Source organism: Camelus dromedarius, chromosome 5, assembly GCF_036321535.1.
Source record: "Camelus dromedarius isolate mCamDro1 chromosome 5, mCamDro1.pat, whole genome shotgun sequence".
Lineage (NCBI taxonomy): Eukaryota > Metazoa > Chordata > Mammalia > Artiodactyla > Camelidae > Camelus > Camelus dromedarius.
Genome location: NC_087440.1, coordinates 85,903,748 through 85,923,839, shown reverse-complemented (window position 1 = coordinate 85,923,839; position 20,092 = coordinate 85,903,748). Strand labels below are relative to the sequence as shown.

The 20,092-nt window shown below is 52.2% G+C and overlaps 1 protein-coding gene across 2 annotated transcripts in view; it reads left to right on the top strand.

Moving 5' to 3' along the window:
* The window catches only part of SYNE3 (spectrin repeat containing nuclear envelope family member 3), a 90,121-nt gene that overhangs the window by 60,896 nt on the left and 9,133 nt on the right, over positions 1–20,092 (top strand). Inside the window, exons 6-17 of one of the 2 annotated variants that reach the window (XM_064486229.1) lie at positions 489–625; positions 1,819–1,993; positions 5,131–5,313; positions 6,217–6,360; positions 7,203–7,337; positions 10,242–10,403; positions 10,540–10,712; positions 11,168–11,297; positions 12,780–12,938; positions 16,345–16,494; positions 17,504–17,542; positions 17,755–18,601. In XM_064486229.1, the coding sequence (XP_064342299.1) occupies positions 489–625; positions 1,819–1,993; positions 5,131–5,313; positions 6,217–6,360; positions 7,203–7,337; positions 10,242–10,403; positions 10,540–10,712; positions 11,168–11,297; positions 12,780–12,938; positions 16,345–16,494; positions 17,504–17,542; positions 17,755–17,838 (1,671 nt within the window). In that variant the 3' untranslated portion in view covers positions 17,839–18,601. Of the gene's footprint in view, positions 1–488; positions 626–1,818; positions 1,994–5,130; positions 5,314–6,216; positions 6,361–7,202; positions 7,338–10,241; positions 10,404–10,539; positions 10,713–11,167; positions 11,298–12,779; positions 12,939–16,344; positions 16,495–17,503; positions 17,543–17,754; positions 18,602–20,092 lie in introns of those variants that run through there. The other variant, XM_031454269.2, reaches the window with a different exon arrangement.

Sequence of the window (20,092 nt, the reverse complement as noted above, 5' to 3'; positions counted from 1 at the left end):
TCTGGTGCTGAAGAGGCAGGTTAAAAGCCAGAGGGCCCGGCTCCAGTGTCAGGTCCACCGTTTCCCAGCTCTGTGACCATGAGAACACTCTTAGCTGGAGCTTACTATCGGACGGGGACACAGAGAGTTACCTTCCAGGATCATTGCAAGGCTCAAATGAATGGGACCCCAGAGCACGCAACATGGTGTCACTGTTCCCTAGATGTTACTCATTTGTATTATTAGGTGCTAGTTTCGGTCGGGACAGCGCTGTGAGGCAGGTGATGGTAAAGAGGAAACCAGTTCATCGAGAGTAAACACCATGCTTGGGGTCTCGGTGCAGGAGCGGGGAGAGCGGGGACTGAGTTCACGGGGGCCCCCGTCCCTGCCCTGGGGGACAGTTTTCTCCCAGGCCAGCCCCCTCCCATGGGCCATGCTCATCCTGCTGCACACACAGCCCCATCCTGTCACAAACCTCACTGCCCCTCGGGTGCCATCTGTTGCTGCAGGCGACCCGGGCGGCGCTGGTCGCTGAGGAGCCGCGGGTGGACCAGCTGCAGGCCCAGCTGAAGGAGCTCATCGCTTCCCACCAGGACCCGCAGACGCTCTCGGACAGAGTGGTCGCTGCCATCCAGCAGTACCAGAGGTACTGGGCAGGCTGAGGGCGGGCCGGGACCCCACGCTCAGGGCGCCCCTAACACCATCTCTTAAAATAATCCTCTCTCCTCTCAATGACTGGCTGTTAGAGGCTCTCACTGGGCTCTGGCACTGTCCCCTTCGCACAGTATTTTGCATTTTGCTCCAAGAAGGAAGCCTAAACTCTGCTTTTTTCCATGCTAAGTGGCCCTTCATTCATTGCCATCAGGTCTGTTTCTACAGCTTAGCACAGGGGACGGGTCCGCATGTAACGGTCCAAGGGGAGGGCTTTTCCGTAGGCAAGCATCTTACCCCTGCCTGCTGACGGCGCTGAAGTAAGCACCGGGGCGCATCTTCAGACCAACCTCTACCTCCTCCTCGGCTCATGGGCTCGGGCACAGCCAGGTGTCCAGCTTCTCCGCTCAGCAAAGGCCAGCCGATCAAATGGCCACCCTGTGTGGAACCGGGCAGAGTGTAAATTTGGAATCTGTACCTGTTTTTACTACATGAGGCTCAGAGGTGTTCCAAACACAGCCCAACTCTCCACATCTCTGTGGCACCTCTCATTCCCCTACCTGATACAGGGGCGTTTTCTAGAATGATCTAGGGAGCTCCCGCCTTGCTGGATGTCTCTCACCCAGCAGGCCCCACACCTGTACATCCCGAGCAGGGGCCTGGGTCCCCCAAGGGGTGCTAAGCTGGTGGGGGGGGGGCTGAATCCCTGGTGCACAGAGTGGGCAGGGGGCTGGGGTGGCCAAGGTCGCCCTGTCCCCCATTGTTCCTGTTGAGGTATCAGGTGCTGGTTATCTATGACCAGGGGCTGGACATTGTATTCGAAAAATTATTTGTAGAAATTAGTTGGGCCTAGAAGAAGGGAATCTTAAGAAAGGATTCTGCTTGCTTCTGCAAGGTGCCGGGGGGTGGGCAGGACCGTCTAGGGTCTCGGTAATCCCTCTTCAAGGCTTGACTCTTTCCCTGGTCGCGAAGCGGGGCCGCAGGTCTGTATGAGGCCGGGCTGTGTCCTCCAGGGCACTGCTACCCAGAGCCTAGGCTTCAGGGTCCCACAGACACCCCAGCCTGTGGGGTAGGAGAGAGCCCACCCTGGGAGCCGCACAGGCCAGGCTCTCTGGGGGTCCAGGCAGGGGCCTCGCCCCCGCACTGACCCCCTCTCTCCTCTCCACCCACCCTCCATGGCACTCGCAGCATGAAGGCGGAGAGCACCAGGCAGCGCAACGCGGCGGGCGTGGCGCTGTGGCAGCGCCTCCAGCGGCCCCTGCAGGCCCTGCAGCTGTGGCGGGCTCTGGCCCAGAGGCTCCTGGACGTCACCGCCGGCCTGCCGGACCCACCCTCCATCCACACCTTCCTGCCACAGATCGAGGTAACCGTGGCTCTGTCAGGAGGGCTGATTGACACAGCTGGGGGAGGCCACCAGCCAAGCGTGGCATTTCAGCCACTCCTGCAGGGAAAGGCGTGTCCCTGGGCCCTCCAGCTGTCTGGGTAGAGCTCCTGGTACCCTGTCTGGCCAGTTCTCAGCGTACAGTGTACACTTGTAGTTATCGGTGACAAGTCATCCTCAATTATGGGGTAGAAGGCAAAGCCTGGTGCCTGGGTGACCCTCCCACACCCTTTGACCTCAGGACCCCACTGCAGGCAGCCCTGGGAGAAGCAGGAGCGGTGCTGAGAGAGCAGGATGCCAGGCACTACCTTTACTGTGTACCAGTTGGGAGGCATGTGGCAAGTGACAGAAATCCTGACCAGGGATGGCTTAATACTCAGAGACTTTCAGGTGGTCCCAGAGCTGGCTTGACAGCTCAACAGTATCGTCCAGACCCCGGGCTCTTTCCAGCTCTAAGCCACGTCTCCCCGAGGTGGCTGCCACCGTTGCAGGCACGCATCCTCACGTGAACAACACCTTGTGCAGGAAGGAACGGCCTGGGGGCGAAAGGGCTTTGTCCATCTGCCATTTCCAACAGGGAGGCAAAGTCCCCTCCCCAGGAGCCCCGGTGGACTCCCCTGACATCTCGTTGGCCACGCTGGGTTACATGACCACCGCTGAACCAGCCACTGGCTGAGGATGGTGGGATTGCCAAGACTGGCTTGTACCGATTATAGACATGACCCTGCCTTAAAAAATGAGTAAAGAAGACAATTTAGGTGATACAGACAAACTTTATTTCACACTTTATGAAGTGGACAGTCCTTTTGGAGAACTGAAAAATGGGCAGGAAGGCAGGAAGGCTTTATAGGATAAAGAATAAAAAAACAAGGGAGAGAAAAATATAAAATATCTGACTGGCTGGGGCCACAGAGTCAGCCTTGTTTGGGGTGAGAAGGGCCAGAGCCGCCTTGGCGTTTGGGTGCTGGCTGGCTGGGTGCCCTGCGTTTCCGCTCAAGGGAAGCGTTTATAGGGACTGAAGTTTTGGTTTGTTGCCGTGGCAGCCATCTTGACCTAGAAATTTATTTCAACACCTGTCCGTGGGCACTTGGCCACCCAAGCCAAACCCTGGTTGTTTGGTGAGGAGGAGGAGGAATTAGGTTGGGTGAGCAACTGGCAGTGTCTGCCCCAAACGCCTGTCAACTTGGGTGCTGTGACTTGGCTGTAAACACGGCCTGATGGTCGCTCGGAGCTCCGAAGCCATAAAAGGCTTCTGGGTCTAGAGATGCCAGGACGTAGAGCAGGAAGAGACACAAACAGCTCAGGGGTGACCCCGTTTTATGTTTATATTTATAATCGCTTTGATTATAGACATCATACCTACTGGGAGAGTGTTAAGATTTCTGAAGAAGAAAACAAAGCCATTGACAACCCCACAAGCCACAGGACCCACTGTTAACACACTGGGGCACTTTCTCCAACACTTTTCTGCCCAACTTGATATTTCTAGGGGGAAACATTAACCAGGGTTGGCCCCTTCTCACTCACAAGCACTCTCCTCACCCACAGACCTGTGCCTGCATTTTGGAAAGTCTACCCTCATGATTTTCCAGTTGGGATTCACACTGGGACAAGAGTTTGTTTTCCCTCTCCATTGTTCTGAACCTTCTTGGCATGACATTTCCTTCCTGGGGCAGTGGGGGGTGGTCCTGTGGGCTCACTTCCCCCTAGGCTCCAAAGAATGATGGTGTATCTTTTTGACATACTCCTCAGGGCTCCCCAAAATGAATTTCATGTGTGCCACAAACCTCAGTTTTAGGTCAGACAATCCCAAATATGCCCTTTGTGTCTGATGCAAATCCATCTAGCCATTTTTGAGAGATAAGGCCACTGGTGGACAGAAACTTTAATTAATCATTACCATATTTGTGTATTTGGGATCATGATATAGAGCTGTATATTCTGGTCTTTTTAGTTGACACATTTCAGCATCATTTAAAATGGTTCAATAAAGCCATCACTTTAAGTGGCTGTAGAACATTCCATCTGGGGGCATGCCATTATTATTTTTTTAAGTATTCACAATTAGATAAATTAGGTTGTTTCCAATTTTCATTGTGGATGAGGGATCGGAGCCAGGGAGAAGTTAGGGTGCTTGTTCAAGGTGAGGCTGCTCAAGTGAGGCAGAGCTGGGGCCGGAACGGTGGGTTCTGGACTCTCATTTAATGTTCTCTTCCCTGTTCTCACTTTGGCTCCTGGAAACAGGCGTTTGAGGCAGGCAGAACAAGTCTTTATCATTTGACTGCTGGGGAAACCAAGTCTCTCAGAGGGGAAGCACCTGCTCAAGGTCACACAGCCATTAGGTGACAGGGCTGGCTCTGACCCAGGCTTGTCTGACTTTCTCAACTGTGTCACGATTATATTTCATCCTGCCCTTCTCACTGGGGCAGAAAGCAAACCAGGACCTCCTTGAGGCAGGAGGGAGGTCCTGTCTTTCTAGAGTGTGACCCAGGAGCGGTGGGTCGGAACACGTTGGACAAGGACCTTAGTTTGTTCACGTTTGGATGCTGCTTGCTGGCTGGGAGTATGTCTTGTCTGACTGTCACCGGCCTGCCCCGGTGGGGTGGATTTCACAGGCCAGCACTCAAGTGGCCAGCCTCCTCTTTTCTTGACTCAGCTCCTACGTCTAGCCTCAGAGCAGGGATCTGCAAAGTTCCAGCCAAAAGCTGGCATGGCTGGTGTATTAGTTCCCTGGGGCTGCCATAACAAAGCACCAAAAACTGAGTGGCTTAAAACAACAGAAATTCATTCTCTGAAAGTTCTGGATGCTGGAAGTCCAAAGTCAGGGTGTCAGGAGGGCCTCGCTCTTTTCAGCATCTCTGGGGGAGAATCCTCTCTTGCCTCTTCTAGCTTCTGGTGTTCGCCAGCAGTCGTTGGTGGTTGCTGACTTGTAGCTCCATCACTCCGATCTAAAATTCAGGTCCTCCCTCCGCATTTCTGCCAGCCTGTTTCTCCTGTTGGCCCCTTCCTCAGAAACTAGCACCAAGGTGCAGCCTCCCAGGCAGTTGCAACCAGAACACAGGTGCCCACCCAGCGGTGTCTCAAACTTGGTTGGTTAACGGAGGCCTTGTCTCCCACAGGCGGCCCTGGCAGAAAGCTCCCGCCTGAAGGAGCAGCTGACGATGCTGCAGCTGAAGAAAGAGCTGCTGGGCGGCATCTTTGGCCAGGAGCAAGCCACGGCCCTGCTGGAGCAGGTGGCCACCTCCGTGAGGGACAGAGACCTGTTGCACAACTGCCTTCTGCAGAGGAAGAGCAAACTGCAGGTGAGCCCGCCCATGGGCCCGCAGCACACAGCCCAGATTTCCAGGGAGGGGGCACCCCTCCACCACACGTGACTGTGCGGCCCTGGGCACATCCCCACGACCTGAGGCCCCTCATCTATAATCTGGGTAGAATTATTGCATGATCCTTCCTACCTGTCTGCCCCCTGATCCTGCCCCCTGCACCTTCCCCCAGTTGAACTGATCAGCTTTCTGCAGAGAGCTGGGAGGTGTCAGAGTGGAAAATGAGGAGAAAAACTCCTGTCAGCTTTAAACCATGGGAGAGTTGGAAGCTATTATTCTTAGGGACCCACTTCTAAGTGATCACACAAAATCAAACATGTAACGGGATGTGATGGACAGTTTATTCTTGTCTGTAACAAGCGTTTGCTGAGCATCAGATGATGATGATGATCTATGGGCCAGGCACCTGCTGAGAGCATCACATCCCTGGTCTCATCTCATCCAAGCAGCAATCATGTAGCAAACATTAATTTAGGGTTTGCAGGGTACATGGTCTCTGTTGCAGCTTCTCACCTCTGCCGTGAGAACAGCATGAGAACAGCTAGCTGTATGTTAACGGACATGGCTATGTTCCAATAAAACTTTATTTACAAGCACAGGCCTCTGGTGGGATTTGCGGGATGTGGTACAAGATGTAGTTGGCCAGCCCCGGCTCTAGAGGGCACAGCTGCTGTTAGGTGAGGACACCATGGTGACTCTGAGGAGGAGCGTCTAACTCCCTCAAGGGCTCCAGGAGGGCTTCCTGGAGGGGGCGGCATCTGAATGAGTACAAGCAGGGCAGGAGAAGGCTGGGGAAAGAGCAGCTGGTCTGTGAGTGTCTGGTTGTGCCACAGGGGGCCTTGAAGACAGCTGATCTGTGTCCTGCCTGTCCTGTCCCTGCAGAGCTCCCTCACTCAGCACAAGGACTTTGGAGCAGCTTTTGAGCCCCTGCAGAGGAAGCTCTTGGATCTCCAAATCAGGGTCAAAGCTGAGAATGGGCTTCAGCGGGACCTTCAGGGGAAACAGGCCCAGCTCTCCAGGTTGCAGGTAAGGGGTTCCCCTGCTCGGGTGCTCATCTGCGTCTCAAGTCAGCTCGCCCGCAGTAGTGGTAACCAGCAAGGCAGCAGCCAGCTCGAGCTGAGAGCGAGACCCTCCCTTGGGGTCTGACCTCTCCTCTCACCTGAATCTCTGCTGACGCACCTGCTGGGTCCTGGCCTCAGCAAGGCCTTCAGCACCTCCAAGCGGCTGATTCTTAAGCCTCACGAAATGATAAGCTGTCCTCTTGCTTCTCCGTGGTCCATGTCTAACACTGGTACTTGTTTCAAAAGTCGCTTTGCTAAGTGTTCCGAATGTGTCCAGAGGCCTTCAGTTAAATAAACCGATTTGGGGATTAAGAATAAATGTTTTAAAACACATGAACTGTACACAGGCTGATCATCGGCTGAAGGAGAAGCTTGCTGGTTTTTAAAATGCATGTGAAACAACAATGATCTTCTTCAAACCCAAGCACAGCTCATACATGAACTAGGAGTGTTCTTTGGAAGACATGAAAAATGGTGCTTTGGGGGCTTTAAAACTAAAGCTGGGATGTGATTTCTTCACAAAAAGAGATGGTCCTCAAGTAAGAGTCCAGACATGAGTTTGTCCCCCAGAGGCACCTTCTGGCCTTTAGCAGTTTATTTTCATGGTGTCTCAGAATATTTTCATCTCATTTTAAAAATTCTCACCGGTCCTGAGAGTGGGCCCATCAGACAGCCACAGGGTGTAGCTGATGGAGTGGGAGGTCCCGCCGTCCCGGGAACCTCCCAGTCTCTCCTGTACAGAGCCCCCCACCCCGATCAGCCTCTCTGAGGACAGACAGAAGACACCCGTTCCTTCCCCCACTGCAGGGGCTGCAGGAGGAGGGGCTGGACCTGGGGGCGCAGGTGGAGGCTATGGGGCCTCTCGTCCAGGGGAACCCCACCCACCAGCACAAACTGGACCAGCTTTCCACCGACTACCAGGCCCTGCAGAGGTCTCTGGAGGTAAGAGGAACTGACAGAGGCTCTGTGCTGTGACAGAGACCCGGCCCCTGGACTTTGTCCCCAATCCTCCTGGGGACTTTCTCCCTCTTTCCTTCCTTGGTTCCTTCCAACCCTTTCTTTTCTTTCTCCCTTTCTTTCTTCCCTTCCTTATTCATTCAGCAAGTTACTGAGCACCTCCTGTATGCCATGAGCAGGACGGCCAAGGCCCCTGCTCTCCTGAGGTTTACATTCTAAGTGGGTCGATGGACAGTAGTGAGTCAGCCACAAGGTAAATATACAATTCCATGTGTGCCAGGGGCGTGAGAAAGGAGAGGCTGCTCGGACTTAACAACAGCCCGCAGGCGTAGTCCCTGTCACGTTTGCTGCATTAATGCCAGGTTGAAAGGTGGGTCCTGGTGGCCGTGAGCCTTGTCTGCAGTGCCCTCTAGTGGCCACTGGATCATTCTGGTGTCCAGTCAGGACGGATGCTCCTCTGGTATTGAGGACAGAAATGGCTGTGGGGTGTGGGATGGCTCCTTCAAAACTGGCCCAAAGGCAAGTTGAATGCAGGCTCCAGGCCCCACCCTGACACTTACTCAGTTGGAATCCTGGGTCTGCATTTGTAAAAGTGCCCCAGGAGTGCAAAGCCAGCTCTCAGGGAGCCACACCTCAAGAAAACTTAGTCTAAGGCAGGGTTCTCCACCCTTCCAGACCCTGCACGCCCTATTTTAATACCAAATTCTTCTGACATCCTCTTTGCAATCTGGAAATTCACAGATAGTATCAGTTACCCACACAATTTTAAAATTTAAGAAAATGCTTCTTCTAGCATGGAAGAGAGAAATAAAAGGAGAGTAATTATAATAAAATAATGCCATTCAATAAAGTAAGTGCTCCAAGATGACCGCACCAGTGATATCGGGTGGTGGTCAGAAGGCACCCCCTCTGCTCCACAGCCACACATGCCTCTAGGGATGAGACTTCCTGAAATGTGAACGGCTCTTGGTAACGTTTCAATCAAACCAGGGCACAGTCTTCCATCAGTTGCTAAAATGGACGCATCCCTGGAAAAGTCAGCATGTTTCCTGAAACCGCAAAAACCTCTTTGTGTTTGTGTGTTAACTGGAGTTAGATCCTGAGCTTGGGTCATGATAAGCAGGGTTTTCACTTCTGTGGATAATCAGCAGGGCGTGAAAAACCTTATGGGATGGGGGGCAGTTCCACGTTGTTGGTCTAAGTGAGATGAATTCACTTAATTCCATTTAATAAACTAGCAGCGAGTGGTCTCAGGGTCGAGGCAGGGGAAGTAGGGGGACAGGAATCACTGACTGTCCTTGCTCTTCAGGGACCCACAGAGCCCACAGCAGCAGAAACATCAGTGTTAATGTCTCCATCCCAGTGATGAGCTCACGGAGCATTACAGCAATTAGAAGACACGTTAGCTGAGCACCAGCATCGTAAGGGGCTGCAAAGTGGCGATATTCCAACTCTCGCCTACTCCTTTATTTATTGTTGAAATACTTCTTCAAAGAAGCATTGTCCCTCTTTTATTATTTTGGCGCTCAGTGCTTTTTAAGTCTCTTCAGTTCTAATAAGTCCTTCCCCCACAGCCCAGGTGATCTTCCTGTCCCTCTGGGGAACCCGTACCCCACTGGGCAAGAAAAGGGGGCCACTGAACACATTGCGTCTGATGTTGGTGCCCAAGGGATGGGAGGGGATGGTGGTAGTGAGACTGCAGGCAAGTCCCCAGCTCCTAGTGGGCCTGGCATCCAGCGGTGTCAGCCCGGGATGCAGGGCGTCAAGGCCTGTGATGGCCCCGCAGAGAATCACAAGGACCTAAGCTGGGGATCACAGCAGGAGAGGGGCCCACAGCCCCGGGGGTCTGGCTGGCCTGTGGTGGGCTAGGAGTGAGGGGCTCGAAGGGTCCCAGGAGGACAGAGAATGGTTACTCTGCTGGATGTGGCACCCACCTTTTGTGGAGGCAGAGATGAACAAGCCCCAGCCTCAGAGAGCTGAGCCGCGATTGACCCAGGGGAGGGGAAACAAAGCAAGACCATTAAAAACCTTTTTTATCAAAGTATAATCATATACAGAAAAGTGAACATCTAAGCATGCAACTTGATGCATTTAAAAAACTGAAGATGTCTTTGTTAGGAGCACCCAGATCATGACACAGAATAATACTTATCCTCATGCCCCACCCAGTCACTGACTACTCCTGACCTTCGACTTGGTGCGGCATCGACTGGGTTTGCCTGATTTTATACGTTACTTCAATTGAATCAGACAACGTTTTATTTTCGGTCTGGCTTCTAACCCTCCACCTGACGGCTGTAAATCCATCCATCATGTTGCACTGGATTGTTGTGTAGATTGTTCATCCTTGCTGTGGTGAAATATTCCATCGTATGCATATACCTCGGCACATTTATCCATCTACCGTTGATGGGCGTTTGGGTGGTTCCCACTTCGGGGCTACCACGGGCAAGACCACATGCATGCCTTTTGGTGAAGATGTGTTTGCATCTGTTGGGTTATAACCAGGGGTGAAACGGTTAGGTCATCGGGAGGCCAGTGTTTGGTTTTAGTAGATAGTGACCTAGGGTTTTCCCAAGCAGTTGTACCAATTTATACCCACACCAGTGATGGACAAGAGCTCCCACTGCCCACACCCTCATCCAGACTCGGTACTTTCCATGAAAGAAAGGCAGGCTTAGAAGCACTTTAAGCCGGAGTTGGTCTTTCCGGGATAAATTCCTTGCACCGTGCAGAAGACAGGACCAACCTCTCATGTTCCTTGCTGGGTGGGGGCCATCTTGCCCCGGGGCTCAGGCAGGGCTGAGTGTCCTGCAGCGGGGGTTGGCCCAGGGTCTCAGTGTTGGGCTGCGCTCAGGATGCCCTGCATTCCCTGGGTCTGTGCTGCAGGACCTCGTGGACGGGCTCCGGCAGAGTGTACGGGAACATTGCACCTTTAGCCACGAGCTTCTGGAGCTGCGACAGTGGATTGCTGTGCTCACGCAGAAGCTGGAGTCCCACTGTGGGGACACAAGCCCGTGGGATGCCCAGTCCCGAGAGATCGAGGTCCAGGTAAAATGGCTCTCCCCACAGAGATGCTGATTCTCTCCCCTGCATCCTGAAAAAGCAGGTTTGGGAGGCTATAGTGCTCATACTGGGAAGCAGAGACCCTCTCCCCAGGATCTTACTGTGTGTGTGTGACCTTCAGGGACTGCTGGCCAAATTCCCGGAGAAGGAGGCCCAGCTGCCCCTGATCGAAGCGCACGGCCGGCTGGTGATGGAGAAGTCTTCTCCGGAGGGAGCTGCTCTGGTCCGGGAGGAGCTGGAGGAGCTGGCGGAGTCGTGGGGGGCCCTGAGGCAGCTGGAGGAAAGCCTGCTGAGGTGAGAGGGCCTCTCAGCTGTGAGCCTGGTCTCAGACAGCACCTCCTTCCCATCCAGGGAGGGCTCAGTGGTGCTTCTGGAACAGATGGCTGGGGTTCTGCTGTGTGCCAGGCATGGTGCCCCGGGCCTCTGGCCATCTCCAGGCAATTCTGAGTAGGGGCAATAGGAGCAGGGAAATGTCCCACTTGGGAGTTAGCCCCCAGTCCCTTCTGGCTTGGGCCTTACCTGCATCGCTGGGTGTGTACACCTCGATGGCAGTATGTGCATCTCAAGCAGGAAACTGGAAATGCACATGCCCTGGGGATGGTCTGACAAACCTGGAGGATAGGTGCCGACTTGTGAAGACCAGAAATCACTTCCCACTGCATGATGCCCCAATCCTGCTACTGCTCCCATGACCTGGGGTGTCCTCATCCCATCCATCACTGTGTTGACCGGGCTGATTTGTCTTCCAGCCTCATCAGAAACCAGCAGCTGCAGAGGACGGAAGTGGATTCAGGGAAGAAAATGATTTTCACCAACAACATCCCGAAGACCGGGTTTCTTATCACCCCCACGGATCTTATATCCCGACATCACCGTCAGGTGAGTCTGTCTAGTGGGGTTTCTGGGGAGGGACCGGATCTTGAGTCAGTCGATGGTGGGAAAATGTCTCCAGCAAAACCCCCTCCCTGCCTGGGCCAAATGCCCAGCTCAAGACCCGGCCGGGTCCCGTCTCAGGTGAGCCTGCCCGGCCAGGGCACAGGTACGCCTTAGACCAAGGCACTGAGAGACCCCAGACCCAGGGGTCCCCACTGGGGAAGGCCCCGGGCGTCCTTTAGGCAGACAAGCCCTCACCTTCAGAAACCCCGGCTGCTGCCCTTGCAGGGAGGAGAGTGTCAGGGCTGGAAGCTTCCTACCAGCCCCACGTGGCAAACTGAAAGCACACAAGGTTGGCACTTTTTGTGCCATAAGTTCTATTTTGTAAAAAGAACTAGCCTGGCTACCTCACATGCATGCCTTCTGCTGACTGCCTTTAGTAAACCGAACCACATTGAAAAGAAATTCATTCCTTGTTCTTTAAAGACAACACATCCATTCATCCATCCTGCCGTTCATTCTTTCATTTCCCCATCCAGAAAGCACTTCCTGGTGTTACGGTGTTCCAAGGAATGTGCTTGGAGCAGGGACACTGCTGTCATTAAAAAGGAAACACTTCCAGCCTTCAGAGAATGTAGGATCCAGCACAGAGTTTTTCAGATTGTTGTGTGCATCTGGATCATATTAAAATGCAGATTCGGATTCAGCGGGTCTGGAGCAGGGCATGACTCTGCATTTCTACTAGCTCCCAGGCAATGCCTCGGCTGCTGGGCCTCGGAGCGCATTTTAAGGAGTACGGAAGTGGGAACCAAGCAGAGTGAGTTTAAGAGCTTGCGGTCTGTGGAGGCAGGGCGCCAGCTGCGGAGTGACGTGACCCGCTGCTGGGGGAGCAAAGCCCTCCTGGGAGAGGTGAAACATCGGGGTGGGGTCCTCAGGGCTGAGTGGAGGCAAGCGTAGGAGTGGAGGGGGTGCATCCCATGCAAAGGAGACTGTGTGCAAAACCCCGAGGGCGAGAGCACTAGTGCCGGGGCCCACATGTGTCTGGGCTCCAGCTCAGAGAACGGGGAAGGTGGCACTCCTGGGATGCGGAGCCAGGCACAGCTGGAACCCGTGACTGTCAGGCTACATCAGGGATGATGAGGAGCCACTCAGGTGTATCAGTGAGGGCTCAGCTGAGTGGACTTGCGTTCTGGACCGATCACTCTGGCCGCCTAGCCTGGAGGGGGTCAAAAGTGGCAGAAGGTGACCACCTGGTAAGGGATGATGCTGGCTGCCACCAGGAGACCAGGGAGGTGACAGTGAGGAATGTCCTTGGCCCCTAAACATGGCCACATCGAGCAGAGAGGCGTTCCTCGTGCCCCCAGGCCTCTCGCATCACCGTTGGGCATCCTCGTCCCCACCCCTCTGCTTAGATGGAATCCCCAGGACACGTGGCCAGCGGGTTGTTTTCAGAAGCTCATGCTTTGGTCATGCTGTGTGTTCCTGCAGGCGAATCTGCTCCAGGAGGAAGGCAGCCGTGAAGATTTCTCCCGGCTCCTGGGGAACTTTGAGCACTGGTTGCAGGTGGAGAATTCCAAGCTGATTAGAATCATCGCCATGAGAACTGCCTCCGCCAAGGACTTGAGGACCAGAGAAATAAAGCTGCAGGTTTGTTCCTGAGGAAAGGCCCCTCTTCCAGAGGATTTGCCCCCAGAGCTGTGTTTGCCACCAGGGACTTCTCAAAAAAAAAGGAGCATGTGCAGAGCTTGGGAGCTGTTCTGGCTTGTGTATGAATAATCGTTTTTAAACGTTTTGCTTCAAATATTTTAGAACAACCATCCATCCATCCATCCATCTATTCATTCAGCCTCCTGCTATATTCACCAGCCTGGGAAATGTCACCACTAATCACAACTCCTTTATCAGTTAACTTTTGCTGTGTAACAAGCCATTCCCACAGTTTGTGACTTAAAAGAACAACTATTTGCTTAAGTCATGATTCTGAAGGTTGGCAGTTTAGGCTGCAGTCAGCCAAGCGGTGCTTCTGGGCTTGGCTGGGCTCCGTTATTTGCTGTCAGGTATAGGTCAGATGAGTGGCTGTATTTTCTGGGGGTTGGTGGGCTATTGGAGATGAGCATGGGCTGGACCATGTATCTGTTGTCCTCCTGCAGGACAGCCTGGGCTTCTCAGAGCAGAGGCAGGGTCTGAGAGAGTGGGTGGGAGCACGCAAGACCTTTTGAGGCTTAGACTAGGAGCTGGCGCAGTGTCACTTGCCCTGGATCCTATTGGACAAAGAAAGTCACAAGACCAGCCCAGATTCAGGGGGAGAGAAAAGAGACTCCACCTCCTGATGGGACGTAGTACTAAGTCATATGGTAAAGAGCGTGGGTATAGCAGGGGATCGGGGGGCCAATCCATCTACCACAAATCTTTCTCCTTCACTCCCACATCTAATTAGTCACCAAGCCCTTCTTGGGTCTACCTCCTGGATATTTGTTATTTCTGTTTCCCCTCACTACCACCGTCTTAATCTAAGCATTTACCTTTTTTTTTTTTAAGTGCACTAATAAATTTTTATTTTTTAACACAAATGAATAATCCCATGGGTACTGGAAGGATTAATTTACAACCCCTACCTTACCATGCATAGTATTCTGTACACAGTAGGTGATCGATTAACAACTTTAGAATGGTTTTCCATTTTGGTTAAAATTGAGAAGCTTATGTAACTGAAGGGGTAAACTTTGAAAGTCTCCCTAAAATATGTGCAGCAAATCTTTATTAATATGCAGCACTCTTTCATTAACATATGCATCACATATCCTAAAATTGAAATGTATTTTGCTGAAACAATCAGCATTCATTATGGTGAAAAGAGAAATATGACTTTATGGAGAAAAAGAGATAACCTCATTTAGTGCTGGAAGGTCACCTGTGAATTTGTTATTAGTGGAAGGATTATCAGAGCTTTGGATTTTTCTCATCGACTTTGACCAACAAGGCATTTACCATTTTTGAACTTGATGATGACAATGGCCTCCCAGCTGGCCTCCCTCCTTCCTGTTGGGCCCCCATGTGGGTAATGGCTCATTCTGTAGCCAGAGTAACCTTTCATAATCCTAACTATGACCTTGGCCTCCCCCTCAAGAAAACCGCGTGGTATTGAGTTCAACTTCCCAAGTTTATCGCACACAGTCTTTCTCGATCAGGCCCCAACCCACCTCTCTTTTTCCTTAATTTTTGTGGCTTTACCATGATATGACAGGTTTGGATTTCTTTTTATTTTTTCTTGCTTGAGATTCATCTGGATTCTTGAATCTGTGGCTTGGACCTTTCTGGAAAATTCTCCAACATTATCTCTCAAAATACCGCCTCTGCCTTGTTCCTTTTCTCCTCGCCTTCTGAGATGCCATTTGAACATATGTTATGTTTTCACTGTGTGCTTTATGTCTCTTACCCTCTCTTGTGTATTTTTCATCCTTTTTTCTTTTCATATAGTTTTCTGTATAATTTTTTCTAACTTATCTTCCACTTTACTAATTCTCTCTTTAGCTGTGTCTCATTTGCTGTTACACATGTCTGTTAATGTCTTAGCTTTTAATATTGTATTTATCAGTTCTCAAATTTCTATTTGGTTCTTTAAAAAATCTGCTCTGCCACTTTTCATAGCTCCTAGGTTCTTGCTGAACTTTTTAAGCTTATCTCTTAATTCTTTGAACACAGTAAACATAGTTGCTTTACAGAATGTGTCTAATAATTTCATCATCTCAAGTCATTTTAGGAATGTTTCTGTTGTGCATTATTTCTGCCTCTTCTTATTCTTGCTGTCTTGTATCTGTGTATGGCTGCTTTGACTGTGTGCTGGGCATTTACAAATGAATGTAAGTGTAATTTGAGATTTAGAATCATCTTTTCTCCAGAGATTATTTTGTTTGTGACTACGAGACAGGTGAAGGCTTTATCATTCTGGAACCATTGAATCCAATTTCAGGTCTGGAGGCCCCCTAGACCTCTGAGATGACTTGGAGCTGGGCTGTAAATCCAAACAAGGTCCAAGTTTACTTCTGATTCACCTTTAGAAGTCTCAGCTAAAGGAAGATGGTTTATCAGAGACTCCACTTCTGTAGGGCCCAGACTTTGACCTTTGTCTCCCTGCGAGGCTGCCAGAAGCATAGATCTGTTTCACAGCTATTTCTTCCAGATTGGCAGGTGTCCTGAGTGCAAAGGAAGGTCTGAGCACTGGGCTTACTTCTCTGGGTCTCATCTTTTCCCAGGACTTGCCTCACTCTTTTATTAACTCTTTGATGCCTTAAAAATGTTTTTAATATTTTGTCCTCAGGGAGAGTTTTAACCTCAGTTCCCTAGTTGACCAGAAGTCCTTCCTGCCTGCCTCCTACCTCCTGTTCAGCCACTCCTCTCATCTCCTGCCACCATCACCCAGTCCAACCGTATGAGAGACAACCTACAGTTCACCAGTTAAGCTTCCTTGCTCCTGTAGAGCCCCCATTCTCGTGGGCTCTGAGAAACTAAGCTGTGTGTCTGTATCATGCAGCTGGGAGGTTAGGACAGAGCCAAGATCCAAGGCCAGAATTTAAACTCAGGCTCTTGGATTTAGAGCCCAGATCATATCCCCACATCACACTACCTCCCAGGAGTCCCAGGAGATGCCATCCTGGGAGAAGATTGTGTTGTTTTGGCAGAAAAATCTGCCCAATCCCAGCATCACTGTGCCAGCAGTGAAAATGCCAACAGAAAGATATGTTCAACAATGGTAGCTTTTATAATGATGATAACTCTTATGTCAGGCCCTCTGGAGGACTTGGTTCTAGAATGCCAGAGCTCGGAGTGACCACGGAGGTCAGCACTGCAGCTGCCCCTCTCTTGCAGGAGTCCATCCCGTAATATTTCAGAGAGCGATTGCCTGACCTTGGCTTCAATTTGCGTGGATGGAGTTCTCACTTATGTGTCGTGTTGGCAGCTTCTCAGGTGCAATTTGATTAGCTCCTCCTTACTAGCCAGGTGGAGCCGCCTCGGTCATTTGGAAGGTACCCACAATTCTGTCTTTTCCCTGTAGGAGCTGGAGGCTCGCGTACCAGAAGGTCAGCATCTCTTTGAAAACCTCCTTCGTCTCGAGCCAGCAAGGGGGTCCTCAGATGAGCTGGAGGATTTGCGCTACCGGTGGATGCTGTACAAGTCCAAACTCAAGGACTCCAGCCACCTGCTGGTAGGTGCTAAGGATGCACAGGTCCCGGGCCCCAGGGAGACCTCGCTCAGCCCACATCCACTCCGCCTCGAGCCTCCACAGACCACTCAGAGAGAGGAGGTAGAGACTCCTGGGTGCTAGGGACTTGACTTGCAATTTGTCATTTAGCCATCCTGCCACCTGATGAGGCAGGAGCTTCCGTAACAACATCTTTGCAACCTTCCAAGCTGAAACTTTTATGTGCCTTGTCCCCTTCAGTACTTCCAGCACCTTTCTGCCAGAGTAACTGCATCTCCAGTCTGCAGAGGGGGAGCTGAGACTCGAGGAGTTAAAAAACTCACCCAAGTTGCCATAGCTAGTGAGAGGCAGAGCCAGCATCAAACACAGCCTGGTGCTGGAGACGTGATGGAGCAAACGCTGGGGTGCGGGCTGGGACTCCTGGGGTCTAGACCCCTCCTCCACTCACCTGCTTTGTGACACTGGGGAAGCACCTTCCCCCGTTGGGCTCCCGAGTCTCACACAAAGCAATAATAATAGTTAAACTAATAGCCTGTGTTAAATGCCATGTCCTCATTACAGCCTGGTAAAGGAGGTACTGTTATCATTCCCAGAGAACTGATAGGGAAACTGAGGCACGGAGGCTGGTCTAAGGATGGGCGCAGGTGGGATGGCTTCCGAGGGCCCCTGAGGCCCTCAGACCCCTGACGCCTGGCTCTGCTGCTCCAGTTTTGCTGGCCCCGGAACAGCCATGTCGGCCACTAGGTGTCAGCGCAGCCCCAGCCGGGTCAGCGCGCCCGCCGGCCCAGGCCCAGGCCTTCCCAGACGGAATCCCACCTGGGCCCGGAGTGCGTTAAAAAGCTCATTAAATTGAATCACCTGCTGGCTCAGCCTGTCCAGATGACCAGGAGTTTTAGAGAAACACTCCCCTGACAAAATGAATATTCCATTACAGGCTCTGCTGGGATTTAAGTTTCACTCACTTAACTTCTTTTTTTCCCCTCCGTTTTCCTCTCCTTCCCTGAAATAACAGACGCAGAGTTCTCTGGGGAAGCTGACTGGATTCCAGAAGGTACGGTGTCTGCCATCTGCTCCACGCGGCTAGAGGGCAGGGCGTCTGGAGGGTTGGTGGGCCTGGGGGCAGGCCTCCCGGGCTTTCTGGAAGGTTCTGTGAGGTCTGAGGAAGCTGTATGGGGAATGGGCTGTGAGCAGCACAGTGCTAGGCCCTGGGGCCCTTGGTCTCGGGGAGCCCCAGGGTGAACAGAACCTTCTCGGCCGTGACAGATACATGATAAAGGTGGGTCCTTGGAAGTTTTCATCCAAAACCAGGACAAGGGAGGAGTGAGCAAGTTAATAATTATGCTGTGACAACAGGCATAAACTAGGACTGAACCAAGAAACCCGGACCATTCCAGACCAACTGGACCCTGTGGCCACCCCAGTGATAGATGGCCATACGGTGCTCGGGGGACAAAAGAGGAAGGGCTGGCTGTGCTCCCAGCACTGGTTTCCCCTTCTGCCCGCTGAGAGGAGCTCGGAGCCACTCCCGCGGTGTTTGCAGGCCAAAGCAATGACAGAAACAGCAGTAACCACAGTAATAATGAGGCTCAAGCATCGTTACTCTAGATACGACATGTTGACCATTCACTGTGTGGTCTCTTGCCTCTGACCCGTGAGGCCACGCTTAACCTCCCACCCTGGGCCTGGGGAGAAGGCATCCCTGGGGCCCGGTGGCTCTTCCCATTTCTGGAAAAGCCCAGTGTTAACTGGTGGCCCCTTTTCCAAGAGAGCATGCTTGTCTTCCTGCCGAGCATTGGCTCATGACTTGAGCCTCTGGCGAGGTCTGCTCTGAACACTGCTGGGTGCCTGAGACCTCTCATGTGTGGAGTCTGTGTTCCTGGGGCTCTGCACCCCAGGACTTCTCCATGGTCTCCAGCTGGTCCTCCTGTCTCCACCTGCGGGAGAGTGGGTGTCCCTGGGGCTGGGAGGGGCATTCACGAGACCAACGCTGTGCTCTGGGCCCAGTGTCAACCATCTTTGTGGACTTTGGCAAGTTGCTGTGACTCTTGGGCTCACTTTTCCCATCTGTAAAATGGAACGAACAATGCCGACTTTATTTCATGAGCAAATTCTGAGTATCATGGAAACATTTGTTTGTTCTTCAGAGGAGAGCAGAAAGCCCTGGCTTCCCTGCCTAAGTTAGAGTAACAAAGGGTCTCTTCATGAAGTAGTGGAGAGCCCAGAACATCGGGAAGGGCAGGGTGGCCCACACAGTCCAGCCTTGGACTCCTGGTGGCACCTGGGGGCCCGGGGCCAGGTGCCCAGGCTGCCTCTAGATCCGGCACCTTTAGCCCCACTTTGGTCGGAAGCCCACCTTTGATGCAGCTCCCAGGTCAGAGTCCAGGGGGCGTCACGTCTGAGTCCCCTGGTGGTTTTGGGTCCAGGGACACTTGACTGGCTGACATCTGCCCTCCAGTGCGTGTTCAGATTCCGGTGAACGTGGAATGTTCACAGCCCTGTGTTTATTGTCCCTCTCCTCCTTCATTCATTCATCTCACAGATATTTTCTGAATGCTGACTTTGTGCCAAGCACTGTTTTAGGGACCTGGGATATATTAGTAAACACGAGCAAAGACCTGCCCTGTAGGCTGTGTGTGCTGGCTGAGGGGAGCGGGGAGGGAGGGAGGGCTCACACATCCAGCTGGTGATGCTCAGCACAATGGTGAGTCTCTGGGTTAGGGAACACCGGGGGACAGCACTGGATTGTGCCTTTCTAGCTGCAGGGGTGATCTTATCTATGGCAGGCTGATGTTGGGCACAGTCTCCTGGGGTATGCAAGGCAGGCAGGTTCTAAATGGCTAAAAGAATCTGCTTATTCGGGCTACGTTAAAAACAAATAGATCTGTAAAAGTTTGAGTTTGCTGATGGCTGTCTTTAAAGCTAATGGGTCTCGGCCCACCATGGAGGCCAACATACAGAGGCCATCTGGGGCTCTTTTATATGAGTGCTGTTTAAGCACAGATTTCTGGGTCCCACCCCCAGAGTTTCTGATGCATCAGGTCTGAGGAGGGTCCCAGGGATCTGCATTTCCAGCAAGTTCCCAGGTGGTGCTGACGCCGCTGGCCTAGGGACCAGACTTTGAGAACCGCTGCTTTATTCCCTGGATTTGAATCCACAATCTACCGTGAGTGTGTGTGACTGTTGGTGACTCACTTAACGATGGTTATCCAATGAATAAAAGGCAGGTCCATCAAACCAATAGTAGGCAAAGTTCCCATTGTTAAGAGGCACGTAGCAGGCTCCTAACTGCGTGGAGGTCGTGGAGATGCCTGCAGACGCTGCCCCTGCTTCCCTTTCTGAGAGCAGAGGGATAATGCCATTTCTGGCAGGGGGTGCAGTCCTCCCCTGGTGGTATTTTGCGGGGCCAGGGTGCGCATGCGTGTGCAGGGGTCCGCACACACGTGCACGGCGGCACACACACCCAGACCTGACAGGTGGAAGATAGACGCTATCTCCCGAGGCTGTAATCTTGCCAACTTAAAAACATTCCATATATTATTTTTAGTCCAAAGGGAAAGGGAAAAACAAAAACCTACCCCCAAGCGAATTATTTATGAGCAGT